The 16,156-nt window shown below is 41.4% G+C and overlaps 1 protein-coding gene across 1 annotated transcript in view; it reads left to right on the top strand.

Moving 5' to 3' along the window:
* The window catches only part of TTC7A (tetratricopeptide repeat domain 7A), a 202,809-nt gene that overhangs the window by 9,650 nt on the left and 177,003 nt on the right, over positions 1-16,156 (top strand). Inside the window, exon 3 of the mRNA XM_027865179.1 lies at positions 15,576-15,744. Coding sequence (XP_027720980.1) covers positions 15,576-15,744 — 169 coding nt within the window. The remainder of the gene's footprint in view (positions 1-15,575; positions 15,745-16,156) is intronic.

Raw genomic sequence — 16,156 nt, 5'->3', positions numbered from 1 at the left:
TGAGTAACTTCTATATCCAGTCTTTCCTGATTTCTCCAGCTGCTAATGCCTCCCCCTTCCCCCCACTTACCTGGTATTTAGTTTTGATCTATTTGTGTATGTGTTGTTTTCCCACAATACAATTTAAGCTACCTGAGGGCAAGGACTATTTAATTTTTGGCTTTATATGCACAGGGTCTGGCACAGGGGCAGCTAGGTGGTAGAGTGGATAGAGCCCCAGGCCTGGAATCAGACTCATCTTCCTGAGTTCAAATCTGACCTTAGTCACTACCTGTGTGTGACCTTGGACAAGTCACTTAACTCTGCCTCGGTTTCCTCATCTGTCAAGCGAACTGGAGAAGGAAATAGCAATCCATTCCAAGTATCTTTGCCAAGAAAACCCCAAATGGGGTCTCAGAGAGTCAGATAAGACTGAAAAAATAGTTTAACAAAAGATCCTTAATAAATTCTTGTTGATCGATTGATGTTGTTCTCAAGTTGTTTTTTTTTTTCCCCCAAGAAGTTAAGTACCTACCGGTCTTTTTCTCCATTCTAATTCCTGGCTTCATGTCTACTCATGTCACTGGGTCAAGGAGCTTCACTGGCTCCCTCTTGCCCCTAAAATGAAACACAAACTTCTCAGCTTAGCATTAAAGCCCTTTGCAATCCTACTCCAGCTTCCCTTGTGCGTTCCATATTCTACTCAAACTGCCTACTGACTATCCCCCAAAATGGTGATCTCTCGCCTCCTCCATGCCTTTGCATAGCCTGTCCTTCATGTACTCTCTCCTCACCTTAGCATCTTAGAATCCCTAGCTTCATTTAGGCCCAGCTTAATTGCTATGTTCCTACATTATTAGCTAGTACAGTACTTAAAAGACCTATCGTAGGTATTTAATAAATGTTTATTCACTAATTTGAGCTCTTTCTTGATTTTTCTCCCTCTACGACAGTTAAGACTTCTCCATCCCTGCAGAAATGACTTTGTATTTATCTGTGTCTGGGTTGCTTCCTCCCAGTAGAATGTAAGCTCATTAGAGGGAAGGAGTATTTCCATTTTGATGTTAGCATCCATAGTGTCTAGTACTGTTCCTATGCCTATGCTAGTGGGTGCTTAACAAGTGCTTCTTGGATTGAATTGGAAGGCATCATTATTGGTGTTTGTGAAAACCACGGGCCTTCCAGTTCATCGACATCAACTCTCATGACTTCTCTTTCTCTCTTCTGTCTCGGCCACTGAAAGGAGTGGTCATACCTTGGCCTTTCCCATGCAACTCAGTACTGTTATGTCTGCTTAATTTAAACTCTGACAGTCCGTTCTAGGATCATACTTTCTTGTCCTCTGCCTCTTCTTAAACCAACTCTCTGTCTTAAGAATGTCTGGTTCTCTTAGTCTGTCAATCCTTGTTTGGTTTCTACTTCTTCCTTTCAGCCACAATCAGCCAATAGTCGATTTCCAGAATCTGGATGATGGATGGGGGAACCTAGATGACTGCCTAGTCTTTTTTTTTTTTTTTTTTTTGGTTGGGCATTGGGGTTAAGTGACTTGCCCAGGGTCACACAGCTAGTAAGTATCAAGTGTTTGGTCTGAGGCCGGATTTGAACTCAGGTCCTCCTGACTTCAGGGCCGGTGCTTTATCCACTGTGCCACCTAGCTGCCCCTTGACTGCCTAGTCTTAACTGACAACTGAAAAGATTGACTGATGGTCAGCCAGCCTTTACTTTTGATTTTGGATAATTCTAGTTATTAGAAATTTTTTCTTTGTATTGAACCTAAATTTGATTCTGTTATTTTTACCTCTTCCTGTTCTGCCTCTGGGGCCAAGCAGCACAAGCCTAATCCCTTTTTCGTATGACAGCCTTTCATATTCCTTAAAGACAGTAGTCATGACCTTTAAGCAAAGGCCAGATGCTGTTTGTAGGATAGGGTATGTTGTAGAGAAGATTCTGATTCAGCTACGAGTTGGTAGAGATGGTCTCCATAGGTCCTTTTAACATGGAGATTCTGTGATTTCCATCCCTTCCCACATCTACTGTTTAGTCTAATCTTCTCCAGTTGAATAAATCCATAGTTTCTTCAACTTACTCTCACGTGGCATGATCTTGAGACCCTTCATATATCTGATTGTCCTCCAAGCTCCTTCTACCTCATCAATAGTTTTTCTAAAATATGGGCTGATCAGGATAGGGCAAATTGGAGCATTACCTCCCCAGTCCTGGAGATCCTTATCTTAATATAACCTAAGATCTCTTTTATCATTTTTGGCTATGTGACGGCTGCTATATATCCCATTGATTCAGGGTACCTAGGGTGTGGATATAATGTTTTTCTTGGAGTCAGGAAGATTTGAGTTCAAATCCTACCTCAGATACTAACCGTTTGACTCTGGGCAAGTCTCTTAACCTCTATCTGCCTCAGTTTCTTCATCTGTCAAATGAGGATAATGGTAGTGCCTACCTTATAGGGTTGTTGTGAGAAGTAAGATATTTGTAAAGTGCTTTGCAAACCTTGAGGCACTATATAAACGTTAGCTACTACTATTGTTGTTTTACGACGTTTTTGACGTTATTATTATTCATTGGGCTTGCAGGCTGGCAAAGCCGCCAGGCTTTTTTTTTCAGGTGTTTTGCTGTATGGCTTTTTCTTTTCCAACTTGTACTTACGAGGTTGACATTTTTGAATCCAAATATAAGACTGCATTAAATTTGATCATATGAGAGCTGGCATAACATTCTAACCTTTTGTTCTTTTCTGCTCCCGACTATGTCGTCCTACGATGATATCTCTCCTAGCTTTGTCGTTTTTAATCTGATACGTATGCTATCCATGTATACCAGATTCTTGATGAAAATGTTAAATATTAAGCCCAGGTCTGAGGACAGATCCCTGGAGCACTTCAATAAAGACTGTTCCTTTTAAATGGACATTGAACCTTAATGACCACTCTGAACCCACCTGCCTATGTTATCATCTAGGAAAGTATCTTGTATCTTGAGCAAAGTCTTTGACAAACTCTGCTGAATTCTCCTGAAAATTTTTTTCCATCCCCCTCCCAAATGATTTTTTTGTACTATATAGATTTTTTTTAATTTTAAAACTTTTTTTTAAAATTTTGAATTCCAAATTCCATCCCTCCCTCCCCTCCCCCCTTCCTAAGATGGTAAGCAATCAGATATAGGTTATACATGTGCAATTATATAAAACATTTCCATATTAGTCGTTTTGTAAAAGAAGACTCAAAATAAAAAAAGAAAATGAAAAATAGCATACTTGTCTGTATTCAGACAATATTGGTTCTTTCTGTGGAGGTGGATTATATGCTTTAGTGCTTTAGGATTGTCTTGATCATTGTATTGCTGAGAATAGTTAAGTCATTCACAGTTCTTCATCGAACAGTTTTGCTGTTACTGTGTACAATGTTCTTCTGGTGCTATTCACTTCACTATGTATCAGTTCATGTAAATCTTTCCAGGTTTTTCTGAAATCATCCTGCTTGTCATTTCTTATAACACAATAGTATTCCATTATAATCATATACCACACCTTGTTTAGCCATTCCCTAATTGATAGGCATTCCTTTGAATTCCAATTCTTTGCCACCACAGAAAAGCAGCTAAAAATATTTTTGTATTAATATAAATAATTAAATAAATTAAATGTTAATAATATTGTATTATTAAATTAAATATTTTATAATTATATAATATATAATTAATCTCTATTGCATAATATGTAATATATTATCTATAATATAATATACATAATAAAATAATAATTAAATATTAATATGATATTTTTGTACAAATAGGTCCTTTTCTCTTTTTTTGCATGTCTTTGGGATATAGACCTAGCAGTGGTATTGCTGGATCAAAGAGTTTGCACAGTTTTATAGCCCTTTGAACCTATTTCCAAATTACTCCCCAGAATGGCTGGATAAGTTACATTAATGTTCCAATTTTCCCATATCCCCTCCAATATCCAACATTTTCCTTTTTTGTCATATTAGCCACTCTGATAGATAAGTTGTTTGAATTTGCATTTCTCTGATCAGTGATGATGTAGAGCATTTTTTCATATGACTATAGATAACTTTGATTTCTTCGTCTGAAAACTGCCTGTTTATAACATAGGTTTTTTTTTTTTAAGGCATTTTTCTCTTCATTGGCTTTTTGGATCTTTTTTGCCATTTGGGTTAGTCTATATATATTTTTTGGGGGGGGGGGCAAGGCAATTGGGGTTAAGTGCTAGTAAGACAGATAGCTAGTAAGTGTCATGTGTCTGGGCTGAGACTGGGTTTGAACTCAGGTCCTCCTGACTCCAGGGCCAGTGTTCTATCCACCACCACCTAGCTGCCCCTGGGTTAATCTATATTTTTTAAGGTGTTATTTTCTTCAGTATTTTTTTGGGTCTCCTTTAGCAAACTGTTGACTGATTTTTCATGGTTTTCTTGCATCATTCATTTCTCTTCCCATTTTTTCTTCTACTTCTCTTATTTGGTTTTCAAAATCCTTTTTGAGTTCTTCCATGGCCTGAGACCAATTCATATTTTTCTTGGAGGCTTTGGATGTAGGAGCTTTGACTTTGTTGTCTTCTTCTGGTTATATGTTTCGATCCTCTTTGTCACCAAAGTAAGATTCTATAGTCTGAGTTTTTTTCCACTGTTTGCTCGTATTCCCAGCCAATTACTTAACTTTTTAACTCTTTGTTAAGATAGGGTTCTGCTTCCAGTGTGGAGGTTATATTGTCCCAAGCTTCAGGGGTTTTGTACAGCTGTTTTCAGAGATATTTCTAGGGACTTGTAAATTTTTAGTTCTTCCAAGGTGGTATGATCAAAGGAGAGGTGTTTACTCCTTTCCTGGAATGTGCTTTGGTCTGTGAGTGACCACAAGTACTCTTTTCTGCCTTGGAACTGTGAGGATTCCCTCTTTACCACTGTCACAAGCTCTACCACGCCAGTGTTCTCCTCGCCACCCAGCTCCAAGCACAGACAAAGCAAGAGAATCCTCCCTCAGTGCCAGCAAAGAGATCCCTGCAATCCGCCTCTGATCAGTCACTCGATACCCCCTCCATCTGTGGGCTGAGACTTCTGGAGGCAGCTGCCGCTGCCACTACCACCACCCTGGTGCTGGACCGTGCTACTTTATCACCCAGTCTGACAGACCTTTCCTACTGACCTTCTAAGTTGTTTTTGGCGTTTGTGGGTTGAGAAGTCTGGAAATCGCCACAGCTGCTGGTGATTAAGTTCCTGAGGCGTGCTCCAGGTTCTCTGGGGCCCTGTCTTTGCCTGTGTGGCCATACTGAACTGTGCTCCTCTCCAGCCCGGCGCAGCACACCTTTTCCGTTGACCATCCAGGTTGTCTGGGCTGGGAAGTTGTTTCACTCTGTCTTTTTGTGGGTTCTGATGTTCTAGAATTTGTTTAGAATCATTTTTTACAGGTATTTGGAGGTGTTTGGGGGAGAACTCGAGTCCCTGCTTTTACTCCACCATCTTCCATAACATAGATTGTTCTTAATGAAGTCTTGCGCTCTTGACTACCTCACCGCTTGATCCTTCTAGAGTTTGAAGTTTTATACATTCTGGGTTAAACCTATCATTTATTATCCCTGTTATTGAAGTACTACTGAATAGCTAGCTCGAAGGTTCTTAACCAAAGAGTCTGGATTTCTGGGAATCTATGAACTTGGGGGAAATTACATCTTTATTTTCATTAACAGAAATTCCCGCTCCCCTTCTATCTTCTCTTTATTTCTCTAACTAACATTTAGCAGTTCCTTGAATTGTGAATGTAGGCAGCAAACCAAAGTAGTATTAGGAGCGCTGGAGTCAAGAAGACTCGCCTTTCTAAGTTCAAAACTGGCCTCAGATGGTTAATTGTGTGACGCTGGGCAAGTCACGTAATCCTGTTTGCCTCAGTTTTCTCATCTGTCAAATGAGCTGGAGAAGAAAATGGCCAGTGTCTTTGCTAAGAAAACTTCAAATGAGGTCAGGAAGAGTAGGACCTTTTTCAATAAAAAATAAAAAAAAGAATTGGACCTCAAGATATCATGTATGCTTATCACTACTTTGAAATCACTACCTAATCAGACTCATTACTACATCTCTCCTGATCACAGTCTGCCTGTCTCTAGACTATATTTGTGCATCATTGGTTTTCTTTGTAATCTTACCTGTTCTATTTTATGCACTTAAAAGTATTCTGAGAACAGGTCCATCGGCTTTCCCTGAACCCTTGGTATAGGAAGTCATAGTACCATGTTGAGTGGAATCACCACAGATGTTCTCCCATCTCTAATGGGTTCTCCTGATTTAGGAATTATTATTCTTCCCCATTTTCCCCCCTCTCGTCATTGTTTTAAAAATCCTCTTTCCTCTAGCCCCTAGGACTATCCCAATCTCTCTGTGTGTGTCTTTTTATCTCTCTGTCTTGCCCCCTCTTCTCTTCCTCCCCATCTTTCTCTCCCCCTTCTCTTGTCCATCCAGAGCTTGCTTCTTTTCCTTCTTCTATTCCTGAAAATCCCCCTCTCTTCACTTATCTGTTCTTCCTTTGCTCTAGCCTCTGAATTGGAGGCACTGGTCTCTGGTAAAGACCAGTATCTTTACTTGTTCCCTGAATCACACCTCGATGGGGCTTCTCCAAGAGGTTGCCTCCATGACCATTAGCAACCTGCCCTTATTGCCTCCATTCTTCCCTGATGCCCGTGAACAGGCCTCCCCATCTTTAAAAACTTCCCTTTGATTCTGCCCTCTCCTGAAGCTCTCATCCCTGTCTCCTCCCACAACTAACCTCTGAAGAGTGCTTCATTGTCCAGTTTCCTCACCACTGATCCATTTCTCCCCTTTTTTTTGTTGTTTCATCAAGCTTCACCAACCTCACAGCTCTGCTGAAACTTCTCTTTGAGGTCAATAACAATATCTTAGCTGCCAAATCCAGCCTTGTCTCCTTCTATTTGACCTCAGGGTATTTTTAGCACTTGTCCACCACACCCTCCACTCTGTCCTTCCCTGGCTTCAGGGACCCTCTTCTCTGGTTCTCCTCTTCCCTGTCCTACCATTCCTTTCTCAGTTCTTTTGACAGGATCCTCTTCTATCTCTCTGCCACCTCCTAAGCATGAGTCTGAAAGGGGCTTCTCTTCTCCATTCTTTGCCTTTGCTTAAGCTCCTGTAGGTGGGATTATCTTTACAGATGACCCCGACATCTGTGTCGCCAGCTCTCATACTGGCCCCTCAAAGTGTCTAAAACAAAATTCTTCTACTCCATACCCCTTCAACCCATCTGCTTCAGCCATCCTTATTTCTATTGAAGGTGCCACCATCTTATAGCCACCTAGTTTCATAATTGCAGAGTACATCTATAATCATTTCTCTCATTCAGAATACTCCCCCCCCAATATCTAATCAGTTCCTAAGTCCTATTAGCTGTATCTCCACAACATAGGATCATAAGCTGGAAGGCACCTCAAAGACCCTCTATAGTTTAACCTCTTTATTTTACAGTTAAGGAAACTGAGGCTTCTGGGAGTTGTGACTTAGTAAAAATTGCATGTGTATCATGTGTCAGAGGTAGGATTTGAACCCTGATTCTGTGATTCCAAAGCCAGTGGTTTTCTGCTCTATGCCCATACCACTTTTAGGAACGCTATTCTAGTTAATTACCTCTTATCGGAGCTATTGCAGTAATCGCTTGCATGGAGTCTTCCAGTCTTCCCTCTTTCCTCCCTAGTAATCTTCCTAAGGCCAAGGTCTTGGTGTTTTCCCATTCAAAACCCTTTAGTGGATGGCTCCTTATTTCCTCTTAAGATAAAACGCAAACTGGTATGGAAAGCCCTCTCCAATCTGGCTTCAACCAACTTTTCCCTCCTTATCTTGTATAACGTCCCCTCATGAACTCCATTTTCCAGCCAAATTGGACTTCTAGTTGTTGTTGAACTCATCATTCCATTTCTTACCTGTATGTGTCTGTATACGTTGTTGTCCCGTTCCTTCCCCACAGAGTGTCCAGGGTGAATGGCTGTCTCAACTCCACCATTTTGAATATTTGTACACACAGCCTTTTTATTTGAATCAGATCTTTTTTCAAAGCTCAGTTCAGACATCCCCTCTCTAAAGCCTTCCCTGATTCCTCCCTACCATTCCTTGTTGGTGTTCTGGGCTTTCTCCCTCCCATTTCCCTTACATGTGCTTCTCCGTGTAGGTGTCATTATCTCTCTTACCTAGCCCTTGGAGAATGTAAACTCTTGGAGAGCTGGGGCTATTTAGTTTTTTTGTATACTCAGCATCTAGCTTCCTCATTTTTCCTCATTTGTTTATTTAGTACTGCCTTTTTTTAAAAAAAATCCTTTTCCTCTTTTGAGTTAGTACTTTGTAGTTTTATTTAAACTTCCTGGATGCCAATCTATATCCCTGTTAAATTTCATTTTGAGGTTTGGCCCACATTCTAGCCTGAGATCATGACTCTGTCATCTACCATGTTGGATATCAGTCTTGTAAATTTTGTAAGTACCCTGTTTCTCCCTTAACGTAGGGCATTGATGAAACAATTGTGGAGCCAACCATGGATCGCTGGGCCACAACATGAGAGACCTTCTTTTAAGAATCATTAATGATTATTCTTCAGATCTGGCTTTTCTACCAGTGTCATCTTATGTCATCATCCAGGTTACATTCTCCATCTTTTCCACAATAATATGATGTGAGAATTGGTCAGGTGACTTGCTAAACTCTATCTACAATAGTCTCTTCATCTCCTGATTACTCTTGCCTTTTCTAGCTGTTCAGTAACCAGTCTTTAATAGGAGATAGAAGCTGGACCTGTGATCGCATTGGCAGATGAACTCTAGGAGGAAACTCCTCTTACCAATGAACATTGCCACCTTTCTGCAACTGATCATCAGAGAATGGGCCAGCTGTTATGTCAGAAGCGAGATTTGAACTCAGACCTGGGTTTAAGAACTGCCTACTGGCAACTATGGGCCATATGATCTTGGGCAATTATCAAAGGCAGAAGGAAAAAAGGTACTGATTTGCTTCCTCATTCAGGAGGTCTCTATACCAATACCATCACAGGCCCCAGTCCCACCTTGGTGCAAGGGGCATGGAGAGCAAAGTCTGATGGGCCTGGGAGGGGGGGGATGTGCACAGTGGCAGGTTAAGATGGAGATGAAGCAGGAGATTTAATCGCATTTGATCTTTGAGTTTCCTGAGATATAATTTGTCTGCAGTTGCATGGTACAGTGGATAGAACACCAGACCTACAATCGGGATGATCCAAGTTCAAATGTGGCCTTAGACATTTACTAGCTATATCATCCTAGGCAAGTCACTTAAACCTTGTTTGCCTCAGTTCCTCATCTGTAAAATGGGGACACACTGGAGAAAGAAATGGCAAACCATCCCAAAACCCCATGGGGTCCTGTAGAGATTTAGCACAACTGAATAACGACAACAGTTTGTTTGGGCCTGGTGATTTGATTTCATCAAGGGGCAACTAGGGCTTTTCTCCCCATCTCCCCTTTTGGTGTCAGCCCCCTATGATTAAACTATTTGTGTTTGCTTTTTATCATCCAGAGATCATTCTCTTTGACAGAGGGAGTATAGAAGCGAAATAAAAATTGAACATCTTAGCTTTCTCTCTGTTGTCAATTAAAGCCCTCTCTACCCAACATCAGCCCTTCTCCCCGGGAGAGCTAGACGACAGCAACGTTGATGATGATTTGATGATTCTGGTGGTATGCTCACGGACCATGCCGTTCTTATGTAATAATAATGGCTAGCATTTATATAGTCCTATAAGGTTAGCAAAGCACTTTACAAACATCCTATTTGATCCTTCCCACAACCCTGGGAGGTAGATAGTTATTATCCCCATTTTATAGATGAGGGGACTGAAATAGGCAGTGATATTCTATTATATTCATATACCTTCCTTCACTGAGCACCCCTTGAGTTTGCAGTTTTTGCCAATTATAAAAAGTTCCTCTACCTTTTTGAATGAAATTAACCATGCAGCTTTAGTAAAGCTTAAGATTACACTCAGACTTTTGGGACACCCTGGATTACAACGAGTTCAGAAACAGTGAACTGCTCTGCATGTTAGAGGTCTGAAGCAGATGTCTAGAGGACCTTGTTACTACTATGTCATGCCTTTGTGCTAGACTTCTGACCTGTTTCCCAGATCTGCACCGATTTACTCCTTCTTTAATCTGTAGCATGCTTCTGTGACGGCATCCCTTCTGTTTCTGTCTCTGCCGATCTTGCCCCAGGTGTTCTCCGTAGGCTTAGACTGTCCCACCCCCCCAGCCTCATTACTGTATTTGGCACCACATGCTGTTTGCATATTATGTCTCACTGCCCCTCTTCATTTCGTAGCTGTCACAGGCCTCTGTGTTGTTTTTGGCAGCATTTGGACTGTTGTCATAAGAAATTATGTTAATACTGATTGGTGACTCCCTGGCCCAGACTGCCATTTCATCAGAGGCTGAAACCATGCTCACTTCATTCCTAACTCAGCTTACCCTCTGGACTTCCCTCCCTGAAAAACAACAAAACGAAACAAAAAAACCTTTTTGTTCATAAGCCTGTTCTTGTAATTGGTGACTCTGTAGGCCAGACCACTCTTTCTTGGGAGGCCCTAGCCATGTTCACTTCACCCCGTTAGTCACTTCCTGCACTTTTCTACCTGCTCCCCAGCAGCCTTGGCCCTGGAATGTGTCAGTATTACTTCGCCTACTTACCCTCCTCCTTAAAATGTTAGCTCCCTGAGAGTAGGAGCTATCTTGTCTCCTTGAATTTGTATCCCCTGTACGTGGCACAGCTTTATCTAAAATGAACGATGGCAACAAAAGTCATGTTGAGAAATCAGAAGAAAGATCGGCATGGGGTGGTCAGAGAAGGCTTCGTGAAGAAGGTAGCCCTTGGAGAAGAGTATGAACATTCCAGGAAGGCTTAACAGTGAAGAACAGAGGTGCGGAGATGTGAAGATTTTGTTTCTAAGAACATAACTTCTTAGGGTTCGCTGTATTCCTTTGCTTGAAAGATCCAAAATGTGTAGGGACCAGTGGCCATTTTCTTCAGGATTATGTGGAATCCCAGGAGCCATTGGGAAAGCATACCCATTTTCTAATTCCCCTTGTGGATAAGAATAGATGTTGAGTATGTGAGGGGAGGGTAGAACAAACATATCCAAGATCTTCCTATTGGTTAAAGAAGGGGAAGGAGCAGGAACTATTTTTCTGGAGAGCTTTGCAAATAGGCTTACTAGACTCTGGAAAAACACGTGGGGTTGGGCCCATAGGCACTCAACAGGTACTTTGTTAGCTGGCCGAAAGACTTAGGTCCAGTTTGCCTATGGATAGGTGGATGGACCAAATTAAAATGAAAGATTTTTCTTTAATAATCTATGAAATAACTTACTCTCCTCCATTTTTTCCTGATTACATTTCATTTTATGAAATTCAGTCCAATTTTCAAGTCTACCAAGGGGTTTTTTAGGTCCTGACTTTGTCGGTCAATGTATTAACTATCCCTGCCAAGTTTATGTGACTTGCAGATTTGATCTGTGCCTTTATATAAATCATTGGGGTTTTTTAAAAATTATTTTTATTTCATTAAATATTTCCCAATTATATGTAAAAAAATTTTCAACATCATTTTTTAAAAGTTTGAGCTCAGATTTTCTTCCCCCTTCTGCTGCTCCTCCCACTTTGAGAAGATAATTTGATTTCAGTTATAGATGTGAGGTCATGCAAAACATATTTCCATATTAGCCTTGTTGCGAAAGAAAACACAAAATAAAACAATAAAAGTAGAATAAAAAAGTGTGCTTCAGTCTGCATTCAGAATTCATCAGTTCTCTCTCTGGAGGTGGATAGCATTTTTTGTCATGGGTCCTTTGTAATTGTCTTAATGAGAGTAGCAAAGTCTGATCCAGTTTGATCATCCTTACAATATTGCTGTTACTGTGCACAATGTTCTTCTGGTTCTGCTCACTTCACTTTGCGTGAGTTCATGTAAGTCTTCCCAGGATTTTCTAATCATCCCTCCCATCATTTCCTTTAGCACAGTAGTATTTTCATCACAATCATATGCCACAACTTGTTCAACCATTCCCCAATTGATGGGTATCCCCTTGTTTTCCAATTCTTTGCCACCACAGAAAGAGCTGCTAAAAATATTTTTTTTGTATAAATGGATCATTTTCCCTTTTCTTTGATCTCTTTGGGATACAGACCATTTTTTAAAAATAGATTCTAGTCTTCCTTTGCCTCTGAACGGACCTAGGCAGATGGGTGGTGTTAAGAATGCAAGGGGTTGCAAGGGCATAATTGAAATTGAGGTTAATGATCATGAAATTTAATGACCAAAATAGGTGACCTTTACTTATCACCTAGCTCCAGGTTAGTTTCAGAATTTAGTTGATTTACATTTTAAAAGTGTCTCTAAGTGCTAAGGTGTTTGTTTTTTTAAAGGTCATTGCTCTCAGAACATTTAGTCTAGTTGGGGGTGATAAAATCAAGTATGAGGTGAGCAGTGTGGTCTATTAGAAAGTGCACTGGCTTTGAAATCCAAGGGCCTAATTAAGACCTGGCCCTTTGCTCCTGTCCTAAGTCACTTAACCTCTGGTCCTCAGTTTACTCATCTAAAATTAGAGGGTTGGTCCTTTTCATTCCCAGTTCCTTTAGACAGCATGCCTGCTTATCCTCCCAAGGGCTTTCCTGGTTTGGAATTGGTATGAGGAATGAGTGGATCATTGGGTGGGGCAGGGAAATCTTTCTGTGAGATTTTTGTTGTAATCAGCCCTTGAGTAGAAAGGAGGGTGAGGCAGAGTAGTAGTCTAGTTATCCTTCTCATACCTTTCATTCTGTATACCCTCTCATTCCTGAGAGAGTTCTGATGTTCTGTATTTTCCCTCTGTCCCTTCCTCTCATCCTTTCTGCTTCCTTTTTCCTCATTCTGCACCTCCATATTGTTCTATGGTTTTGACGTGTAGCTAAATCATTCTCTTCTCTTCAGTATAATAATGCATACCTCCAGCACTAAACCTTGAAGAATTTGTCTCAGTACAGTCCTGTGAGGTAGACAGTGTGAGTATTCTACCCATTTTACAGGTGTAATTAAGACACAGAGATCATACAACTAGTAATTGTTAAAGATGAGAATTGAGCCTTGTCTTCTGGCTCAAAAAACAGCTTCTTCCCACTACCATATGTAAATGGAATATAATAAAATTATTTCAATAGGTGTTTATTTACTAAGTATCTCAGTGTGTGTGCCAGTACCATAAGGAGGGGATATGAAAGAACAAAACTGTGAAAGAGCTAACAGTTCAGTGGTCTCCAGATGTTTTTTGATTATGTACTATAAGTGAAAAATTTTGAGTATGCAACACCAATTTGTGCATATTTACTTATTTATGGCTGTGGGGTCTCCTCCCACCTGCCGCCTGATCACCCTGGAGTAGTCCTCTCAAGGCTCCACCCCATTTTCCCCACTGGTGAGTTCCTTCTGGAGCCTCCATTTTGTAAAGAGACATGAGCTGGCCTGCCTTTGTTCCCCTCAGGGGAAAGTTCCTGACTTCCTGGACTTCAAAATGATGCCCCTTTATTCTCCCCACCCCACCCCTGCTTTTCAGCTTCCTTTTGTGTTGTCTTTTACTATTAGAATGTAAGCTCTTTGAGGGCAGGAACTGTCTTTTTGCTTGTATTTGTATCCTCAGTGCTTAGTACACTCTGCTTGGCTATATTAAGCCTTTAATAAAAGTATTCTTCCTTCTTTCTCTCCTTCTCAAACTTGAACAAAAGCAAATTGAAATTAGAAAGGATGTGACAAAGATAAAATATTTGATCCTAGAATCATTAAGGAGTCACTAGAGTTTATTGAGTAGGAGAGTAATATGGTCAGATCTTCACTTTAGGAAAATCACTTTGGCAGGTGGTGGAAGATGGATTGGCTTAAGAGTGTAAAGAACCTTGAAGCAGGGAGGGCAATTGCAAATAAAACTCTGAAAGCTCTAAGAATTGTGATGAATTGGCCATCCAGTATTCCAGAGGATCAATGAAGAAACCTAATATCCACCTCCTGGAGAGAAGGAGATAGCTTGAGGGTAGGGAATGAGAAATATGTAATTTTGTATACAGCCGAAGAGGGAAGTTGTTTTGCTTGACTATGCATATTTGTTACGAGAAATACGTGTTTCTTTTTTTCAGTGGGGTGGGGAGTGAGAGGTAGAGAAAATAGGTTTTTATTAATTAGAAAGTAGACATTGGGGGTGCTACATGATGCATACACTTTCAGATAAGGTCACTATTGTTAGTTTCGCTCACTTGTTTTATTAGAAGAGAGATGGGGAAGAGGTGATATGTAAATGTTTGTAATGCAAAAACAAAAGACATCGATGGAACTTTTCAAAAAAATTTAAAGACATGTTCTGGGGTGGGGGGGGGCGGTAAAACAATGATTGTTTGAATACCATGGATGCTTACAGAGTGATGCTTACAGTCCAAGGTGCCCCAGAGCATGTTGTGATACCTTGTGCCTGGAAGGGTGGTGGTGGCGTCAGCTAGAATAGGGAATTTTGGAAGCAGGAGATAGGGTCATGAGATGTGTTGCCTGTTTTCTTAATGGTGTGTGTGAAGCAGCTGTTTTGGATGCCCCAATAGCAGTTTGCTTGTCACTGCTCTCAAGGGTGAGCCTGTGTGGCTCCTGGTGGGGTTAGGGCGTGGGGAATGAGAAGGACGGTTGGGAGCTTTAGCACCTGGGCAGCTGAGTGGAAGAGTGAGGGCTGGGGTGGAAAAGGGAGCTTGTGATGGAGGGACAGTGGGATGTGAATGAACTGGCCTCTCCCCTTACCCCACATGGAAGAAGGCTGGCCTAAGGGAGGTGAGCTTTACAAGCGTGAAGGTGAGATCTGTAGAGTACGATCGTATGGGAGCTGACGGGAGAAGGTGTCAGGGTGCGCTGGAGTAGCTGGGAAAGGCTGCAGGGAAGGAGGATGAGAGAGTAAGGCAAAGGCTTCCTGGAACATCACAGGTTTAGAGGCTGTCTAGTTCAACTACCTCATTTTACAGATGAGGAATCTGAGGCCCAGGGAGATTAAGCCACTGGCCTAAGGTCACAGAGCGGCTATTTGGCATGATGACCTGGGTTCAAATCCTGCCTCAGATGCTTGTTAGCTATGTGGGCCCTGGGCAAGTCATTGTACTCTGTTTTCTCATTTGTAAACTAGAGATAATAACAGCCCCCATTTCCCAGGGTTGTTCTGAGGATTGTATGAGATATGTATAACGCTTTGCAAACCTTTAAAGTGCTGTATTTAGTATTATGTATTATTTATTATGTATTATTTTTATCATATATATGTTATTGTTACATAAACTAGCTGATATACAATTAAGCTAGCTGTCATTACTCTTACAGCTGGGATTTGCCCTCGGGTTGTCTGCTGAGGCCAGCAGGCCTGGGTTCTGGTATACCCCCTGGTCTCAAGGATGTCCTGACCTGGGTCTCGGGCTGTGGGTTTGATGGAAGGCATTTGGGCCAGGTGGGCAGGAGGCTGGGGTGCAGACAGACTTTTGCTAGCCTTGCTGCTTGTTGTTTTAGCCGCAGCATATGCGAGAGGCCATGCTGATCCTGGGAAAGCTGCATTACGTGGAGGGGTACTACAGGGATGCAGTCAGCATGTATGCACGGGCTGGCATTGACAACATGTCTGTGGAGAACAGGCCTTTGTACCATATGCGGCTGGTGACCGAGGCGTTTGTGATTAAAGGTAATTGCTAGTTCTCTCTTCGTCCCCTGCCCTCCACCCTCCTTTCCTCTAAGGGTCTTCAGCCACAAGTCTCATTGGTGAAGCTGAATTTGGGGTTTGTTGGCCTTGGTGGGGGCAGCTTCCTTAAGAAGGAGATATATAAGGGTCTTGGGAAGCTGGGGGCTAGGTTGGTGTGACAGTCCAATCTACTTGAACCACTGGGCAGGACTTGCATCCTACAGTCAGTAGAATTGGTGGTCTGGCCTGGCTGTGGAGCACTGGGAAAGTCACTTAACATCTCTGGGCCTCAGTTTACCCTTAAGTCATTTAAGGATAACACCTGTTCTAGCTACCTCATGAGATTATTGTGAATGTGAAATGGGATGATGGATTTTCTTTTTTTCTTTGATTTTATTTTTTTTAGTTAATTTAT

The sequence above is a fragment of the Vombatus ursinus genome, unplaced genomic scaffold, assembly GCF_900497805.2.
Source record: "Vombatus ursinus unplaced genomic scaffold, bare-nosed wombat genome assembly UNPS02014778.1, whole genome shotgun sequence".
Taxonomy (NCBI): domain Eukaryota; kingdom Metazoa; phylum Chordata; class Mammalia; order Diprotodontia; family Vombatidae; genus Vombatus; species Vombatus ursinus.
The sequence above is the reverse complement of the archived record's forward strand: the minus strand, read 5'-3'. Positions and strand labels throughout refer to the sequence as shown.